A 20,932-nucleotide genomic window follows, 5' to 3' on the forward strand; every position below is an offset into this window, starting at 1 on the left:
GTATTACTGTTAATAGTTGTCGATATTTGGAATTATGCTACATGTACTACTGTTAATGGTTGTCGATATTTTGTTTTATTTATTGATGACTACATTTTACTTGAATCTACTTTCTTAAACACCGTTCTTCTTTATATCAAATCTACGCTGATTTTGCAAATATGGTTCACACACAATTCTCTAGCACAATTAAAATTCTTCACACCGATAATGCAATGGAATATGAGGACTCTCGCTTTCTTTCCTTCATTGCCCAACACTTTAATTCAACGTTCATTTCTTCACACCTTCCAGCAAAATGGAAGAGTAGAACACAAACATCGTCACATTTTAGACTCTGTTCGTGCCCAACTTCTTTATGCTTTTTGTCCTGAAATTTTTTTAGGAGAGGTTGCTCTCACCTCTGTTTATATCATCAACTTCCTTCCTTCTCAATTCATTCAAGGAAATAATTTAATTACTAGACAAATCTCAACATTTTGCATCACTTTCAAGGAATATTATTTCATTAAATACTTAAATGTTGCATTTTTAGGTTGAATAATTAACTGTACAACATTGGATATTTATAATGTTAATTTTCATAAATGTAACAAAACATCAAAATATTTACGGCCTGTGTAACAAAAGCAAAAAGCTCATGAAGCCAGTAAAATATTTTCATAAATTTCATATTTGCCTTTAATATTGCGGGTGATTTGCCACTTCTCTTTCTTCTTCTTCTTTGCGATTTATTCATCTTCTATTCCATATTTCTTCTGCTCCTTTTCCAAAATTTACTTTTTCTATTTTATTTTTCTTTCTTTCTTTCTTCATCTTCTCTTTCTTTCTTCTAGCTCTTCTTCCAAAATATCAAAGATCATTTAAATATCATTTGATATGGTCTAAACAATCGCTTACCTAATCAACACGATCTTTTAGTATAGTCAACATGATCATTTAGATTTGAAGTCATTTACATGATCATGTGGATATGATCCAAGTGATCGCTGACCTAGTCAACACACGATCGTTTAACATGATTAACACTATTGTTTAGATTTGAAGCCCTTTTCCCATATATCGTTTAAAAAGAACTACATAATCATGTAGATATAATCTAAACGATCGTTTACCATAGTCAACATGATCGTTTAGATCTGAAGCATATTCTCATCGTTAAAAAAACTACATGATCGTGTTGATACTATCTACACGATCGTGTATCATTTCCTACACGATCGTATATCATTTTCTACACGATCGTGTATCATGATTATTTAAAAAAAGATTGCACGCAAGCGCGTGGCTGATTAATCATGTGTTGACTATGACATTTTTGTTAGTTTTCATTGTAAGCCTGCGAACTTTTTCCGTTTTCAAAATTATTTTATACAATGTAAATATTTTGCTAGTTTGTTATAATATTTAAAAAAATCCCTATTTATAATGTAGTGAAAGAGAAAGAAACATTTTTTAATATGGAAATATATATATATATATATATATATATATATATATATATATATATATATATATAATAGATTTTAATTATGCTCGTTAAGCCATGGTTTAAAACTTGAAATTGGATTGAAACCATGTCAAATTAGATAGTATTTCATGTAAACATTCTAGTTTCTTCAATTTAAATGAGTTATGTTTGATTTTAGTCCTGTAATAACTCAATGTTAAATTTAAGAAAGGTTTTAATTTTGTATTTATTTGAGTTTGTTTTTCAAAAACAAAAAAAATAATAGAGAGAGTTACGAGTTGCTGGCCTATAAACAATAACATTCTTTTCATTTGTAGAATATCTCTTGGCAAATTGAGTTCTCCCATTTTTTTAAAAAAAGATTCAAGCAGATTAAGGTTCACTTTTACCCAAATTAGTCATTGTAGTTTGCTAGTGTATTTAGTTCTTATGTCATTTTCCTCGACACACAGTAATAAATTAGTCAAAAAGGTAATTTTTGGTTGGCTGTACTTACAAGCAATTTGTGAAGGGTTATTGCACTGTCGATTGATTATATCTAATAGACACAAAAATATATCTATGGTAAGAAAAGTGCAACTATTATTGATCTTTAGTGGAATGACTAATAGTTAATGAATAGAGATTAATTTAATTAAAAAGTTTAATAAATTAATCTCATATCATTGGAGCTTCAATCTGTAGGTCCATAAAGTCCCCATGTTAGCTCGATAGGGATAAATGAGAATCAAATTTATTTTGGTTTAATTTGATTGGTTCAAATTGATTAAAGGGAATAAAATGTATATAATACAATTAATATAATGTAATTGATACATTATAATATAAAGTTTTTATGAGAGAAATTAATATTTGAATATAATTCAAAAAAATAATAATATAAATAAGATTCGTAAATAAACTATAAGTTAAAATTAATACGAATTTACCTCATATTAGGATTATAAGTCATATGAGAGAACTAAACCATAACACTAAAGGCTAAATTACAAAAAGTGTCCCTCAACTTTTTAGTTTGTATAAAAAATGCCCCTAGACTTTTAAAAGTTTAAAAATGCCCTTAAACTTTTAAATTTTTTAAAAGAGTTAAAAAATACCCCTACTATAAGTTTTGGATGGAAACTGTTAAAGTTTAATTTAAAAAACAACAAAAAAAATGGTTAAATAAAAGAGATGAATCCATATTTTCATTAAATTGTAAAAAAAATCCATAAATGAAAAAAAAACATAAAAATGGCACAAATATAAATAATATACATGTTTGCTTATTTGAAATTGATAAAATATTTATTTACTAACTTAAATTTAGTTTTGAAAATTTGTTTTCATAATATTTCCATAAATATCCCACGAAATCAAAATTTCTATAAAATTAAGATTTCGATATATCAATAAGTATCGATATTTTATACCTTGGTTAAAACATAAAAATCAACAAGATTTCACGCAAAAAAAACTCTCCTTAAAACATACTAAAATAATAATTAGTCAAATAAAAAAATTTCACTGTCATATTATCACTATGTGTTAATTGTCAAATACATATTTTTTATTGATAATTAACTTTATGTTAATTACAATAATGACTATTGAGATTGGTTGTGACATGATCTATGCTAATAGTCAAATAACTTTAAAATTATGGTGCTAACTTAAAATTTTGGTTGGTGAGAAAATTTGTGTAAAATTTGGATAATTGAAAGTATTTTTTAACTCTATTATGCTCAAGAGTATTTATGAAACTTTTCAATAGTTTGAGCTATTTTTTAAATAAAAGTTTGACGGTTTCTATGTAAAACCAACAGTAAGGATATTTTTAAAACCCTTAAAAATTTAAGGATATTTTAAAAACTTTTAAAAGTTTAGAAGTATTTTGGACACAAACTACAAAATCCAATAACATTTTTTTATAATTCAACCTTCTAAGTAAACATAATGAAAATTCACAATTCACGTAATAAACATGACAAAATAAATACAGTTAAGTTAACAAATGATGGCTAACCAGATCAAAGAGTTTAACTAATTAAACTCGAATAGCTGAAACTCATGGTCGATGGATTCATAGGCTCCGTTACTAGTTCATATCTTATTAAAGTTTATAGTAGTGTGATAAATAAGTTTGAAGTGGTTTGGAATCGATTAAGAGAGTAAGACATTAGGTATATTTGACTTGGCCTTAAAAAGAGTGCAAGATATTTAAGTAGAGGAGTTTGAACGTGGGAATTTAATATTTGATATTAAATTTTTATAATTAATTAAATTGTTAAATTAAGTATTTAAAATTAAAAATTGGAAAAATCAAAATAGTTGACAGTTGAAAGTCAAAAGTCAACTTAAGGGATTTTAGTGAGTTTTCCCATCCTTCCATGGTTATGTGATTAGACTACTTGCTTGGCTTTGTGTAATGTCCTAAAACTTAACACTAATCCAATTAAATGAGATTTAATGTCAATCTTACTCTCCTTAATGATGGAATGAAAAATCTCGAAAAATACACCACATCATTTCTCTCTCCACTCCAATTTTTTTTTTTCAAATTCATTACAAATTGTTTCTTATAAACCGTTCTAAGATCAGAGACTAGTTGGAAATTATAGCAGTAGTCCACGACGTGTCCGTGATCATAATCAATCAGAGAGCGATTCAATTTTGAGCTATATCAATGTAAGTAATCCTAATTTCTTTTGTTAGGATGTTCTTTACTATTTCAATGTTATTATTGTAGATATTGTTGTCGTATAAATATAAAAAACATGTTTAGTTGTAAATGTAATGGTAACGCCAATATGAGCTTAGCTCAACTGACACATGTATATTCATGTGGACAAGAGGTTTCAGGTTTTTACAAACGTGATCCAAAATTGTGTAGAATTTCTAATTTAGAAAAAAAGGAAAAAGAAAAAATAAAAAATTTTGTACATACGTGCGAAAATATTGGGTCGTGTGAGTGAACATTCCGGCGCACGTGCAGAGCACTCGCCCGCCAGGGCAGCCGACCCGGTTGATGTTTTCGGGATTCCCTCCGGCCGAAAGCAATTCTTCAGACACAAATGCTGATCTCGCAGTGGTAGATTCCAAAGCCCCAGCATCCGCATCAGCATCAGAATCAGCAGGGCCATGCTTCTTCCCATTCCAATCCCAATTTTTGATCCCAACCCCTAAATTCCTTTCATCTCTCTAAGATCTACAACTTCTCTTGACCGCTCTCTGCTCCCTGCAGCCGCCTCCACCCCCATGGAGTCCATTCTTGCCCGTGCCCTTGAGTACACTCTCAAGTACTGGTTGAAATCTTTCTCACGGGACCAGTTCAAATTGCAAGGCCGGACCGCTCAGCTCTCCAATTTGGGTTAGTTCTCTCTGATTCCTTCCTTTCCTAATTTCTTCAATTTCACTGCTTACTTCTATCAATACCCATGATTCCGTTTTTCGTTTTGAATTTTGGTAGATATCAATGGCGATGCTTTGCATTCCAGTCTGGGGTTGCCGCCGGCGCTTAATGTTACCACGGCGAGGGTTGGCAAGTTGGAGATCATGGTGGGTGGCTATTTGCTTAGAAGTTTCCCTGTCTTCCTTTAGATTATTGGTGATTACTATTTCGTGGCTGAGATCCATTGGAAATGTGATTTGTCGCTTTTTTTTCTCCTTGTTGAACTATGTGAAAGTATGAAATTATGGTATAATGATGCCTGTCTGTTATCTTTTTGTCTGTGGGTTTATTGCAGTGAAGAAGGTGGAATTTTGGCTTATCTTTGTAGTAGTTTATATGTTTTGTGTACTTCGATTCTTTCCCTAATTGAGTTTTGTTCTTGTGATTGTGTAGTTACCTTCGCTGAGTAATGTACAAGTAGAGCCAGTCGTTGTGCAAATAGATAAATTGGATTTAGTTTTAGAGGAGAATCCAGATGCAGATATGGGTAGAAGCACGAGTAGGTAATTCACATGTATCTCTTCGTCTCTCTGCCCCTTCCCCTGGTCCTCGCTTCTTACCATTTTGTAAGCTTTATGTATCAACTTTGGATGGATGCTTTTCTGATCTCAATTAGTTGTAACTGAGCCTTTGCTTTTTCTAACTTGCAGTAGTCAGACTTCTTCCAGCACCGTGAAGGGTGGTGGTTATGGGTTTGCAGATAAGGTAAAACGTTTTTTCGTAATCACTCTGGTTGACTGAAAATCAAAAGTGCTAAAGTTATTTTATATATATTTGATATTCTCTAACAATGAATGGTTTGGTTGATCCATTCTCATTTCACGAAATTTTGTTGGATATGCTCATATGAATTAGAAGTTCATTCTAGATTAAGACAAATTTCACCCAATCACGTGCAATGCCATAAAAACTGATCAATATTGGGCTTTTAGCTATCTATTTATGGATCAATGATGGGCTGTTTCTTTTGCCTGTCAGCCAATTTCCTATGTTATTCTTCTTTCTTCAATTTTAGTTTTTTTGAACAAGTACCAAAACATCTCATTGTAGAAATCAAAAGAGATTACTGCTCAAAAGATAGAATTTTCACCAGATAGTGAAACAAAAAACAACAAAAGTAATAACAAATAGATAAAATAGAAAGAGCTACAGAGGGAAAATAAAAGCACTAAAATTTAGACAAATATCCTTTATAGAAATTCTGTTAAAAGGCTCAACCATGGCTCAACCAAGGCAAGGCTTCATATGAGCTTCAATTTCCCTTTGTAATTGTTCCATTGGTGACATTCTTCTCAGTTGGCTCTCCTTTTAGTTGGGGTGTTTTTGTGGGCTGACTTTTTTAGTATGCACTTGTATTCTTTCAGTTTTTTCTCAATAAAAGTTTTTCTCATAAAAAAAAGATGCTTGTTTCGAAAGAACCTTTGATTCTTTTCCAACCACATTAAGAGGATTTTAACAGCATATCCATTAAACATTTGCCTTTGAAATCAAAGGACCAATAAGCAAATTTTGGACATTTTCTTGAAAACCGTTGGAGGAAACCCACTGAAGATTAAATAAAGAAAATAATTTGTGCCAACAAGCTCGAGAGTAGATGCAATAGAAAAGATATGATTAATAGTATCCCCACTCAACCAGCAAAGAGAAAAAACTGAAGGTACGCGAAAAATGAAAGGGAGCTTCCTTTGTAAAACTTCGTAAGTGTTGAGATTACCTTGTCCATGATAAAAAAACATTAATTTTTCTTGGGGCATCTCTATTACCATTGATTTCCTCTGATTCTAGATTCTACTGGTATCTCCATTACTTTTCTGTTGGGAAAGCAGCAACAAGAAAGTTAGATATTGTACTTGCTCAATGAAGTTGAGGTTTTATCCAATAGAAAAGAAAGATGTTGGCTATTGGGAATTCTGCAATAGTTCACGTCCTATTCCTCTCTTTGGCACTTATGTGTAATTTACATTCCACATTCATATATAAGTTTAGATTGCTGAGCTCTTCATATATAATAGATTGCAGACGGGATGACAGTAGAGGTTCGTACAGTCAATCTGCTACTTGAAACTGGTGGTGGATCACGACATCAAGGAGGAGCAACCTGGTGAGTTCTGGTTATTTCCTTATTTGCTTTTTTTCCCCTCTCTCTCCCTCCACCTCCTGCCCAGTGGTGGATCATATATTAAAGGTGCTTGTTTTGGTTCTTCTTGAGGAATTTTCCTTTTCTTTTCCAAAGGAATTCTTATCCACCTTTTACTATTTATGTAATGTATATGTTACTATTTTTAATGACTTAAAATTAAATCAAATATATATATTTTTGTTTAATATATAATGATATTGCATGATATTTACCATTGCCCCAAAATTGTTCAATATATAATTACATTGGTATTAGGGTCAGGGGTTGAGACTACCCCCTCCCACCAAAATTGGTACCTTTTACTATTTTTAAAGTCTTAAAACTAGATCAAAATATCAAGCCCTCCTAAAGTAAAGCTTTGTATTTGCCATTGCCCACCTCCTCTTTTTGTTAATGATACAATAGCTGTGTATGTTTGAACTTTTGCATGTGTGGTTTTCATTCAGATGCATACAGTTTAAAACACTAGCACCCAGCCAATTAACTTGTCAGCTATATGCTAGGCCACCAATCACCAAAACATGTAGAAGGAGGGGTAAGAAAGGAATTGCAGCCCACAAAATATGGTTGTTAGAAAAGCCAGTGCTCCTTGCACCACCTGGCAGCAGTAGAAGGGAAATGTATATGTAGGCGTTTTGTGCTAGGGTTGGTATTCTGAATATTGTGTATTTTGAATGAACTGAGTTCATTGGGAGAGAACAGCCCTCTTACTTGGCTGGAACTATTGTGACCTTCTGTGTTATTTTGTGTCGATGAAATTCGTATACCAACTGTAGCTGGTTAGGAATATTTCTATTGTGTGTATATTGGTTGATATTCTGCAGGTATCCTAGGTGTCTAGCACTATAGTTCAATTGATGTATGACATAAAGGGAATATCGTATATCAACTTATTAGTGCTTATTTTTTTTTCTACTTTGTTGTCCAAGATTCTATGTATGAATGAATAAGGAATGATGGAAAGAAAGAGAGAGAGAGAGAGAGAGAGAGAGAGAGAGCTAGTCTACTTTCTTTCAAAATTTGCCAACCCACAGCTAAATTGACTTAGACTGGAATGAATTTTGAAATTGATGAACATGAACCTCAGAGTGGAGGAGGAGATTATCCTATTTGAAAGGTAGAAGTTGAAATGACTATTTAACCTGAAGCTCTCTGAAAATTCACAACAAAAGTTGATGGATGCCTTCTGTAGTCTTGTCACACAAAACAGACTTTTGTGGATGTCAGTATCTGCTTGTAACTTTTAATCCTTTCTTTTTCATCAATAAAAAATTATCTTCCGACTTCCCAGAAAAAAAATGCTTTTGAGTCCTTTCATATGTGTTGTTCTTCACTTCTTCTGCCTTGTTGAGAACAAATAACTGGATGAATGTGTAGATATTCAATGGAAATTTAACTCTCCAAGTCAGTTTATGATTAAAGTATGCTCCTGAGGAAACAAAAAACTTACTTTTTTAGTTCAAGCTTCAAGGGTCCGAATATGTAATCTGGTTTTGAGGATTGGGGTCTTTGGTTGTCAATGTCCGTTTTCCAGATGTTAAAAGAGCTGAGGCCAATGACCTTACTTGGACAGTCTGCTTTCTGTAGGTTGTAGATATACGTCCTTGAGTTCTAAAAATTGCTGTTGAAAGATGCTATGGGGCCTGCATGTCTATTTGTAGTGCATGAAGGATTGGAGGACTCTCAGCTTTATTTGTCCCAACATCTTTCAGTATCTAATCTTATTATACGAGCTGATTTAAAAGAAGGGCAAAAAAGAAAAATGATGACATAAACTATCCACAAAATATCGTGCCTTCCTATTGCCTGTGTCAAGTAACTAAATGAAAGCCCTGATCCAGTAATACGGTCCTTCAAAGCTTTCAGTCATGTTTAGCTTTACATCTTTTAAATATTGTGTTACTACTTAGCTCTCATGTTATTTCATTTTTTGCATCTCTCTTCTTTGTAGGGCTTCACCTTTGGCATCTATCACTATTCGCAATCTTTTGCTGTATACTACAAATGAAAATTGGCAGGTAGGTTATTCACATTGGTGCAACTGATATTTTTAGTCATAATATATATTTTCTAACAATTTTTCCACCGTAGGTGGTAAATCTTAAGGAAGCCCGTGATTTCTCTGCAAATAAGAAATTTATATATGTTTTCAAGGTAATCCTAGCTTCTATGCTTGGTTGATTTGGTTTTTACTTTTTATTATTTTGAGATTTGAGAAAGAAACTACTTTCTCGTTGAATGCATGAAAAGTTACCAAAGTAGAAGTGAATTTTAAAACCACTGAAGCTCAAAAGAATGTCTGTAGTTTATAACAATAGAGAAATCAGAAAAATAACATTTCTTGCTTAGTACAATGTTACGGAAGTCTAAAAGTGCTCTTGCTTTTTTTGAATTAGGCAAAAAGTTAGTCTTAAGAAACAATGAGGTGTAACCCTAAGCTTATATATAAAAAATGCATTGATAAGGTTTTCTTTTGCATGCCTTGTATATTCTTTTGTTTATCTGAATGAATCTGTGGTTTCTTACCTGAAAAGGAAATGCATGGATGAGAATAATGTATAGATTAGGTATTATTAAACAAAGGAGATTGCATAAAAGTAAGAAAAAAAAGGGAAAAGAAAAAAGAACCACGTCCACCAGTCCCAACTTTCTCATCACTAGAATCGATTTGCTTTTTGGATTTTGTCTTCAATTTTTTGTAACCTTTGTAGTACATAGTTGTTGGGCTAAATTACTAACTTGTAGTGTATTGGCTTTAAACAGACGAGTGAATTAACTAAAAAAGAATATTTACCAAAAATATATGATCCGTTCTTGAGTGGTCCTTACCGGAGACGAATCAATTTACTTTTAGGATTCTCAATGCTAAATGAAACTTCTAGAAAAAATGATAGTGAGAACATTTGGACAAATAAGATTCATGCTATCATTCGTAATAATAACAACGGTTTCTTCGATGGAGTTACAATTCCTTACAAGGCTAACGCAAGTGATCAAAACTCGATTGACCTAACAGAAATCAGTAAAAAAGTTCCTCGCTGGTCATACAAGTTAATCAAGGAGATAGAACAAGTGTACGACATAACCGATGGAGAGCTCGTGTTAGATTATCAAATTCGTTCAAGAAAATGCAAACGTGTAGTAATTTTAAGTGACCTTAACAAAATTAAGAAGACTTCTACTTCGACTATTTTTTTAAGAATGTGAAAACTTATTATATTCTTCTAATCTTTTCGTAAGGCATATGAACTCAGAGCCTCACAATGTGTTCTTATGGAAATGTAAGCCTCTGTTATAAGAGATGTTAGCTTCTTATTATTCAAAGAAACCATTAAAGTAAGGCTACAAATTAAAATTTCACTCTAAGGCAACCCTGAAGGAGTGAGCGTTAACGCCTTTCAAACACTAGTTTGTTATTTGAATGGAATGTTTGTTGGCCTGGCTCCTCTGTGCATGCTTCAAATTTAAATCTAACATGAAATAATGTTATGTTAATTGATTGACTCATAATGCTAAATTCTTCTTGATACTAGAAACTTGAATGGGAATCTTTATCAATTGATCTTCTACCTCATCCGGATATGTTTGCTGATGCTAATTTGGCTCGTGCTCAAGAGGGACCAATTGGTAGGGATGATGATGGTGCTAAACGTGTTTTCTTTGGTGGAGAGCGATTTATTGAAGGAATATCTGGTGAAGCTAATGTAATAAAAGTCTGATGTTTCAGTTTCTTTTTTGAGAACCTGTCTTTATGGTGCAATCTTAAAGAGCTCAGAGTAGGTTATAGAATAATGATTGTTTTAAAATTCTGTTACATTTTGTTTTGTAACCTTGAACAGATAACATTGCAAAGGACCGAACTAAACAGTCCACTTGGTCTTGAGGTGAATTTATATATTACAGAAGCTGTATGCCCAGCCTTAAGTGAACCAGGTTATTAAATCATTTGGTTTTAGATCGTGAACAAGGTGTTGTAAGATGGTGATATATCATGCTAATGGGATTTGTCTATGACATTAACAGGACTTCGTGCCTTTCTTCGCTTTTTGACGGGATTATATGTCTGTTTGAATAGAGGAGATGTGGATCTGAAATCTCAGCAGGTTATCATTTACTCTGCTCTTTCAAATGTACTTTTGAATATGATAAGGGGAATCTCACACATCTCTCTGATTCTTGTTTTCACTGGCAGCGTTCAACAGAAGCAGCGGGGCGTTCTTTAGTTTCTATTATTGTGGACCATATATTTCTGTGTGTGAAAGATCCCGGTTCGTACCTTCTGCTATAAAAAATATCCCACCCTCTTTGGATTATATTATCTTCAATAATATGTGCACTGTGTAGTTGGGATTGTATCCTATGTATTAAAAGGACTGAGTCGATTGGGTCAGAGCTGAACCAATCCAATAGTGGCCATATTTTGGACGTTAGTAGCTAGAATTTACCATCTGAGTTTTGAAAGCTTAACTCAACCCTTTAGTATGTTCAAGATTTCTTCTTTCCTGATTTGAAACTATGTTTATGAGCGGATGAATATGTAGAGTAGGGGTCAAAAGCCTCAATCCTTGATAAGGAAGTTCAAAAAGTTCAAAATATCACAAGGAGTTTAAGAGGTTGTAGTCAAAAGGTTTGAACAATTTGGACGAAGATAAACCACAAAAACAATACGATGCTGCGTGAAGGCAGGGTTAGTACCTTAGTTTGGATTTTAAAATCACCTTGCTTGATAAGGCCACAATGTTGTATTCTTTATAGGGAAGCAGCTGAGGAGCTCGATCATTATTGTGGGCTTGTGATTTTGCTTGTTCAGCTAAACCCTAAAATAACATTATGGATGATAGTGTCTATAATATTCTTTGTCATTTTGCCCTTATTCCAGAAGATTCTTGCATTTATTTCATTCAAAATCATCTCCTAAACAACCCAAATAATGCATAGCCACAAACGTTCTTTGGTGGCTTTGAAAGGTGGATCAATTAACAACATTCGGAGCCAACTCTGTGTGTGTCATTTGGAAAAGCAACAGACCAATTGAAGGCAAAAGAAATCACACCAGATCTCTCTACAAGTGGGACAATCAAGGAAAACATGCTGGACGGTTTCATTGTTGGTTTGGCCAAGGTAGCATCAAGAGAGAGATAGACTGGTCCATGGCAATGTTTCTGTTCTGTTACCTGGCCAAATGACACTGGGATACTGTATATTTTGGCTTTCTCGGGGAAATCTTGGGCATATTTAACACCAAAATTCGATATGTTTGAGATTTACGGGGAAATTTTGGGCCAGATTAACACCTATAGTCTCTATATATTTCAAACCTTATCCAATTTTTCGCAAAATTTGATTGTTTCATAATTTAAAATGTTGAATCAATTTGGAAAATCTATTTTGATAATTGGAAAACCCATTTGAAATTTTAGAAATTCATATAGTTTTGTGAAAACATATATTTGCTCAAGATTTGAAAAATTATGTTATAAATTGTTATAATATTTAGTAAAGATAACTGAATTTGAAGAGATAAAATTTAACATAAGATTTGGGAAGATTACATAAAATAGTTCGCACATCTCGATGCTAATATGACGAGATGTATTGAGAAGGCCCACAACAATCGATAAGTTAGAGAAGAAAATTTGGAGAAAAAAATATTTGAACAACTTAACAAAAAGCAGGCTAGTTTTTACCTTTGAACTTCAAATGTGTTATTTATGACAATTTCCCCCTCTTACATTAGAGGTGAGTGTTTCCTTCTGGAATCCTGTAGTGAAAAAAGTCCTGGAATAGCTCTCATCCCGGGAAAGAGAGGAAAAGGGAAAATGTGTGCTTTTTTGAGGGAAACTATTGATTTTCATGATAGCTTGGTTGTTTTGGCATGTTGGTATTCAAGTTGATTAGTTTTTTTTGTAGCTTTTAAGTTCGTAATTGTTAGGTAGGAGCTCTGATAGAATTTTACTTGTTGTTTATATACTTCTGTTTCCCTATTTCAATTTCTTACAACATTGTACTGTACTTGCAGAGTTCCAGCTTGAATTTTTGATGCAGTCACTACTCTTTTCTCGGGTAATGTTCCATACAGTTGCTGCTTTTAATTGAAATTGTATCAAATAATTTTTTTTTCTAGTTCTCTTGGCTTGGTGGGGCTGGGAATCACGGACAGGTGTGGGACATGGATATATTTGAACATGTCTCATACTTATGTTTGATGCTTGACAAAAATTGTCCTATATTACTTTTATGCTTTTTTAATTTTACACCCATTGAAAACACACGGGACATGTCATACTCAGACATATCAACCAAAAACACTGATGAGAAAATAGTAACAACATTTAACCCAGCCTATTACCAGGCTCATATTTCAACCTATTTTATCAATAGAAGTTCCGTCTCTAAAATAGGTAATGTTAGTTATTTATCGTTCTGTTGTTTTATTTTCCCACTTTGTTTCCCTATCTAGTGGTTTTAACCAATTACAGATTATTGGAAAATTTCAATCTTTTGGTAGATGAGATGGTGTGAATTAACAATGTCCTTAAAGTCCTGTTGTGAAGTAACAATTTTCTTCTTTAAACGTTACTACCACCATACCATTGTAGGGTTATGAATTAGTCTAGTTTTTATTGAACTTATGACACTAAACTGCTCATTAGAATACATTTACTTCATCTCTAGATATCCCCCTCTCCCCTCCACCTCTCTTTATCATGCCTCAATATGGGTGCTCTTTTATTGCAGGCTAGTGTTAGCGATGGACAAAATGACAATAACTTGACAAGGGTCATGATTGGTGGACTTTTTTTGAGGTAGCTTGAGTTTTCATTATCATTTTTCTTTTTTATTTTGGATAAAAGATTTGAACTTCTATTGACAAGGAATGAAATAATAACTACATAAAAAAAACCCGAAAAAAAGGTCCACCAAAGGAACTCTAGTAAATAAAATCTTATTTATAATTACAAAAAGATTGCGTCACCAATGCGTACAGAGAAGTATAGAACTTAGTGAAGGATCTATACCTTGAAAGGTTATTTTGTTTCTTTCCCCTTAAAGACCCCACAAAATAGCATGAATACCAGCTTCTCCAAGTAAGGGAAAAGGATGATGACAGAGAAACTCTTCAATTATCTCCTTGTAATCACCATGTCTAGCAACTTGAACTCCGAACTTTGCAAAAAAGTAGGTAACATGATTGAGTAAACTCATTGCTCCAAAGGATACAATCCATTGTTAATGGTTCGGCATCAGGTCCTGCAATAGGTTCTTTTCATTACACTTATTCGGTGGTAAGTACAGCGGTTCGGGTAATATGAGCTAGGAGGTAAGTCCTCTTTCTCTGGTGTCTTATCCTCCATTGGTGTCGGGAATGTTTGACAGTGGGAATGGTATCATTCACCTGAATTAGTTGTATTCGGTTCCTTGTAGTTGGGGGAGGGCAAGTTGGGATTGAGAGTTTTTTTCAGCAGCTGGTCTATTTTCAATCTTTTCCTCAGTCGAGGTGTGCCTTACCCTCTGCAATTACTCTTTCAATGGGAGATAGGTGGCCGATGCTTAATACTTGGATCCATTCTGCGGGTGATGGGTCGAGGAGAAGTGAAATGCTTCTAACCAATGGAGAGATTGTTGGAAATTCTTTAACAATTTCCAACTCCACAGGCCTTCAAACTCCTCCTTCCAGCAATGGTTTAGAGAATCCGGGGTGGGCAGCTTTAGCCTTGGTGGGAATTAAAAAATTGAAGGCCAAGGGAGGCAAAGATGGGAAACGGATGTTACACACTTTACAAAAGGTGGGTGTAGAGAAGAGAAAGAGGAAAGATGGGGGAGATAAGCTAGCATGGGAGTTAAAGAAGTTGGATAGTTCAGTAATTTACTGAAGTAAGAAAGACCTAAAAGGGGTGGGGCTATTGACTTCTAAATGTTAAAAATATTCTCTTGGAATGTTAGGGGGGTTGAAGGGGCAAGTTAAATGGAGACTTGTGAAGGAGGTTCTTAAAGAAGAGAGTCTGGATATAATTATTCTTATGGAAACTAAAAGGATTCTTTTTGTAGGAGTATTGGAAGCATTTAGAGGAATAGAAGGGTTGAGTGGGAGATCTTGGAGTGACTTCAGGGAGAATTCTTGTTATATGGAATACTAGGTCTTGGTCTGCAACTAAGGTGGTTAGGGGAATTTTTTCTATCTCTATCTCTTTTTCGGATAGTGAAGGTAAAGATTTTTGGGTCTTAGGGGTTTATGGTCCCCCAAGACCTCAAGGGAGGGAGGCTTTTTGGGAAGAGTTGGGAGATCTATATGGCTATTGTGGTTCGCGTTGGTGTGTGGTTGGAGATTTTAATGTGGTTCGATCTCTAGAGTAGAGGAAGTCAGATGTAGGATAACTACCTCAATGAGGGGGTTCAATAAGTTTATTGAAGAGAGTGGGTTATTTGATCCTCCTTTGTTAGATGGTAATTTCACCTGGGCAAATAGCAGAGAAACTCTAGGATTGGTAGATTTCTTTTGTCAGAAGCTTGGATTGATAGGTTTGGTTATCCTGGACAAACTAGAGGGCCTCGAGTTAAATTAGATCGCTGGCCTATTATCTTGAACTCAAGATCATTTAAATTGGGCCTGAGCCCCTTTTGTTTTGAGAATATGTGGCTGGAGCACACAACACGACAATGATACATTTATTCAAATATTCATTTTTAAAAAATATATATGATTTTTGTAGTAAAAGAAAATTCATAATAAATAAATGAACTATGGTATCAACAAAAAAATGTTCTTTCTGTAGAACTCAGGTGGTATAAACAAGGAAACATATTTAAGGAAGGAGTGTATTCCCCATCTACTTTTCCTTAAGAATATGTTTTCTTCCCATCAACCACAAAGTCATGAACCTGTGAGAGAAAGAAGGTAGCTCACTGGATATGTTTTTTCCAGAGGTTTTTGTAAGTGGTTATACCTCACCTGACATTCACTTAAAAGGATGAGTACCATAATTGCTTGTTGTAATCTTTTACTATAGGGTATTATACCCAAAGGGAAAACGCCGAAACCATTTAGCTAGGTGGGCTTTATTTTGAACTTTTAAATTTCCTAATTTTAAACCCCCTAGGTTCATTGGCCTTCTCAACAGCTCCTAATTCACCTAATGGGCCCCCTTCCCCTTAATGACCTCTTCCACCAAGAATACCTATTCAACTTCTTAAGATTCTTGCACAACAAATGGAGCCCTCATAAGGGAAAGAAAGTAATTGGGTCAAAACCGGATGGATGTGGTACTTCGCCTCTGGAGAAGCTTCTCTTCCAAGATGCATTCGTTTTATGCGTCATGTCACCCAAATGTCCCAAAACTGAAGGTTTCTTGGATTATGACCCAGGGTAAGATCAAGTTCAGGGGAAGGGAGTGAATAAAAAATTTGTATATTCTTGATAACACAACATTTTCCTGAATACAATTATAGCTAGTTGTATTTATTAATTTGTCTAAATGGTAGTGTTGGAGTGTTTAAGTTACTATGTGCTATTTGACCTAAATTTGATTTTGTATGTATGTATTCAGTTGATTCTTCTTTTTGAATGTATACGTTTTTAGGGATATAACCCTACTTGAACAAGATGTGTTCTATAGGCTGTACAATTGTATCCTCGAGTTCTAAGAATTTGTACCTTTTTAGGGATACTTTTTCACGCCCTCCATGCACATTAGTTCAACCAGCGATGCAGGCTGTTACAGATGATTTTTTACATGTTCCAGAATTTGGTAATGTCACTGGCCCTTTGTTTAGTTTCAAGAAATCATTCTTGGTTCTATAGCTTAATAATATGCGTTTAAGATTTGAGATTTGAAATGCATCTTGTCTAATGCGATGATAACTTCTTTGCTGGACAGCTAGGAACTTTTGCCCACCAATATATCCTTTCAAGGACAAGCAGTGGGGATTAAGTGGAAATGTTCCTTTATTGTGTCTCCACTCTGTGCAGGTTAAACCTTCTCCAGTCCCCCCATCTTTTGCTTCCCAGACCGTCATCCACTGCCAACCTCTCACAGTATGTAAACTATTTTTAAGATGACCATTCTAGTTAACTTAAACATATTTGGGACCGTCATTTTTCTAAACTTGTTTTCTATCTTTGTAATTCTCTTACAGATTCATCTTCAGGAAAAATCATGTTTGAGAATATCATCTTTCCTAGCTGATGGAATAGTTGTCAACCCTGGTTCTGTGTTACCAGATTTTTCCGTTAGTTCTATTGTACTTTCTCTCAAGGAGTTAGATGTTTCTGTTCCATTAGATGTGGCCAAATCTTCCGATTATCATGGCAGCTGGGATGGCATTTCTCATAGCTCTTTTGACGGAGCTCGGCTTCATATTAAGAACATGCAATTTTCTGAATCACCTTCTCTAAATCTTAGACTACTGAATTTGGATAAAGATCCTGCTTGCTTCCTTCTCTGGGAAGGTCAACCAGTTGATGCTAGCCAGAAGAAATGGGCCACTAGTGTGTCTCAGATTAGTTTATCATTAGAAACATACAATAAAGTGTCTGGATCTAAGAGATCTGATGCTATTTTAGCCTTGTTGAGATGTGTGGAGCTGACAGACGTTTCCATTGAGGTAGCTATGGCAACTGCAGATGGAAAAACATTAACAGCAATTCCCCCTCCTGGGGGTGTTGTTAGAGTTGGGGTTTCCTGTCAACAGTATCTATCAAACACCTCGGTTGATCAACTATTTTTCGTTCTAGATCTTTATGCATACTTTGGTAGAGTTACTGAAAAGATAGCACTTGTTGGAAAGAAAAATCGACCAAAAGAAAGTGGAAGTAACATGTTGGTTGGAAAGCTTGTGGATAAGGTACCAAGTGATACTGCTGTTAGTTTATTGGTAAGGAACCTTCAACTTAGATTTCTGGAGTCTTCTTCCACAATTATCGAGGAACTGCCGCTTGTTCAATTTGTTGGTAATGATATGTTCATCAAAGTTTCTCACAGAACGCTTGGTGGTGCTGTTGCTATTACATCCACAGTACGATGGGATAATGTTGAGGTGGATTGTGTGGACACCGAAGGAAATACTGCATATGACAATGGAACCATGTCAACTTCAATTGAAAATGGTTCTCTGATGAAAGGGAACGAATTATCTCAACTAAGAGCAATCCTTTGGGTACATAACAAAGGGGATAGATTCCCAACCCCGTTTCTTGATGTTAGCATAGTGCATGTGATTCCCTTAAATGAGCGGGACATGGAGTGTCATAGTTTGAATGTGTCGGCTTGTATTGCTGGAGTGCGTCTAAGTGGAGGAATGAACTATGCTGAAGCCTTGCTGCATCGATTTGGAATTCTTGGTCCTGATGGGGGCCCAGGAAAGGGTCTGATGAAAGGTCTGGAGAATCTACGGGCTGGGCCACTTGTGAAGCTTTTCAAAACTTCACCTCTTCTTACTGGCAATTTAGAAGGTGCAGGAACTATATGTTGACTGCTTAAGAATTACATTGTTCATGCACTCTAATTTATAATGACTTTTGAGGATGATGGTATCTTCTGTTCTCGTCACCAAAGTTTCCGTTTTTATCTGTCTTCTTTAAATTCTTTAGAAATTGTTTTTTTACAATCTTCAAGTTGTAATTTTCTGTGGAATTTCAGGAGATGGGAAAGAAAGCTCGCTATTGCAATTAGGAAAGCCAGATGATGTGGACGTTTCCATAGAACTTAAAAACTGGTTATTTGCACTTGAAGGTGCACAGGAAATGGCAGAAAGATGGTGGTTTTATAATCCTAATAATGCAGGCAGAGAAGAGAGGTGTTGGCACACTTCTTTCCAGAGCTTCCGAGTAAAAGCGCAGAGTAGACGGAAGGAGCCACTTAGTGGCAAAGGAAGCTCACGTGGAACTCAACAGTTTCCTGTGGAGTTGGTGATAGTAAGCACCTCCCAACTGAATTTTAAATTACATAAACTGACTAACCATTAGCAATTTACTCCCTTTCTGGTGCCTACCGATTTTGTTGAATCATTCTCTTTCTTTCTCCCTGCTTGTGGTTTAAGTTCCATCTATATGCATGAGCTCAAATATTTGTATCAAATTCAGTTGAGCGTGGAAGGCCTGCAAACATTGAAGCCTCATGTTCAAAAGAACTCCCATCATAATGTCTCTCTCATTAATGGGGTGAATGAAACGATCGAGCCACTTGGAGGGATAAGTCTTGAAGCTCGCATGGTGGTGTCTGAGGATAACGTTGATGTTGAGATGGCCAACTGGATTATGGAAAACTTGAAGTTCTCTGTCAAGCATCCGGTATTTGACAATCACTTTTCCTTGTGTGACCTCATATGTTTGGTTAGAAATTGTTTTTAAGCATTGTTATTCATGATAGATCGAGGCAGTTGTTACAAAGAATGAGCTGCAACATCTTGCCCTACTCTTCAAGTCAGAAGTTGATTCAATGGGTCGAATTGCTGCTGGAATTCTTAGGCTACTAAAGCTGGAGGGTTCTATTGGTCAAGCCACCTTGGATCAGCTAAGCAACCTTGGTATGTCAGTTTATTACTCAACATCATGAATACTACGCTTTTGAAAAGTTCTCTATTTGTGCCTACAATCCCCCAATTCGTTGAAGTTCACCTTCCGCTTGATTTTTTTGTCTTAATTTATCTTTTTTACCTTATGAGGATTGATTACTGGTTGATTCTTATTAATTCCAGGAAGTGAGAGCATTGACAAAATCTTCACTCCAGAAAAGCTTAGCAGGGGAAGTAGTATGGCCAGTTTGGGAGTGTCTCCGTCAGCATATTTGATCGGGGAAAGCCCACGTCCAACCATAGAATCTACAGTGACTTCTCTGGAGCAGGCTGTTCTTGATTCCCAATCTAAATGCACTTCTCTCATGACCGAACTTAGTAGTTCAGATTCGTCATCACATGTTGCAACTATTAAACAACTCCATGAGAAACTCGATAGCATGCAGACATTACTGTCAAGGTTGCGGAATCAAATCTGATTTGCATCTGCTGTTGTCTTATTTTTCCATGGCTATGCAGTTGGAGGTTCATCAGGTCGAGTTGGCTATATCCTATTTTCAGGAACTAGCTACTGTGACGTGACCAATATTTGCTCTTCGTTTCGAACCTGCAGCTGCCATGCTCGTCTCCCCTGAAACTCACGGGGTGATTAAAGAATTGTGTAATTCAAGATAGAAAGAGGTTATTTCCCAAATATATAGTTCACCATTCTTTCTCCAGTATATATACATATATAGATATAAATAGAAATGCAAGTTGAGTGTATGTAATTTAGCTCGGAAGAAATGATATTTCATTTTTGTAGACTCAGATTCCTCACTCAAAAGTAATGAGTTTTGTACATGACTTTATTATATATATAATGCTCCATCATGTAGAAAAGTAAGAATGTATTCGTTTAAGTGCGAACTCTATATAAAGTGTTAAGTTAGGTTTATTTTGATGCATTATTATTTGTACTTGCCCCTTAGTAGTTAAAGTTGTGTTAAGTATTGAATACTAGACGATAGAGTAAAATCTAAAGGTTATAAGTATTTTCGCAGCAATGGGATGTGGAAGTCTCTAAGTCCAAGGTAAAAGTTTCGTAGTAAGACAAGCTGAAGGAAATTGTTTCGCTTACTAGACGCTCAATGCATCATCTTGAGTCAAGGTGCGCAATGAGTGTCTAGACGACACACTCTCATCTGGTTGCAAGAGGTGACATTTGGGATGGAGTGTAACATTATCCATTATAAAAAACTTCTCACTTCTTTATTAATCAACAAATATATGTTTTCCTCTATCTAAATTCAATGACTTATTAAATCTTAATAACAAAAAAGAGATAAATAAAAAATCTCTTTTATGTTATGAAATGAGAGATAAAAGAAGAAAAATAATA

The 20,932-nt window shown here is 34.8% G+C and overlaps 1 protein-coding gene across 2 annotated transcripts; it reads left to right on the top strand.

The window, feature by feature from the left end:
* The first annotated feature begins 4,491 nt into the window (after positions 1-4,491).
* Positions 4,492-20,488, top strand: LOC101210396. Of its 2 annotated transcripts, XM_004152863.3 has the most exons (20): positions 4,492-4,820; positions 4,920-5,008; positions 5,295-5,404; positions 5,552-5,606; positions 6,914-7,002; positions 8,993-9,059; positions 9,133-9,195; positions 10,575-10,745; positions 10,881-10,974; positions 11,065-11,144; positions 11,234-11,309; positions 13,061-13,104; positions 13,780-13,847; positions 16,702-16,787; positions 16,917-17,074; positions 17,176-18,490; positions 18,678-18,952; positions 19,121-19,327; positions 19,407-19,563; positions 19,735-20,488. In XM_004152863.3, the coding sequence occupies exons 1-20, from the start codon at positions 4,709-4,711 to the stop codon at positions 20,028-20,030; spliced, it is 3,612 nt and encodes a 1,203-aa protein (XP_004152911.1). In that variant the 5' UTR covers positions 4,492-4,708; the 3' UTR covers positions 20,031-20,488. The 2 variants fall into 2 exon arrangements, with proteins under 2 accessions (XP_004152911.1, XP_031738234.1); XM_031882374.1 differs by lacking the exons at positions 4,492-4,820; positions 4,920-5,008; positions 5,295-5,404; positions 5,552-5,606; positions 6,914-7,002 and having other exon boundaries at positions 8,992-9,059; positions 10,575-10,734.
* The last annotated feature ends 444 nt before the right edge of the window (positions 20,489-20,932 follow it).

Source organism: Cucumis sativus, chromosome 3 (genome assembly GCF_000004075.3).
Source record: "Cucumis sativus cultivar 9930 chromosome 3, Cucumber_9930_V3, whole genome shotgun sequence".
Taxonomy (NCBI): Eukaryota; Viridiplantae; Streptophyta; class Magnoliopsida; order Cucurbitales; family Cucurbitaceae; genus Cucumis; species Cucumis sativus.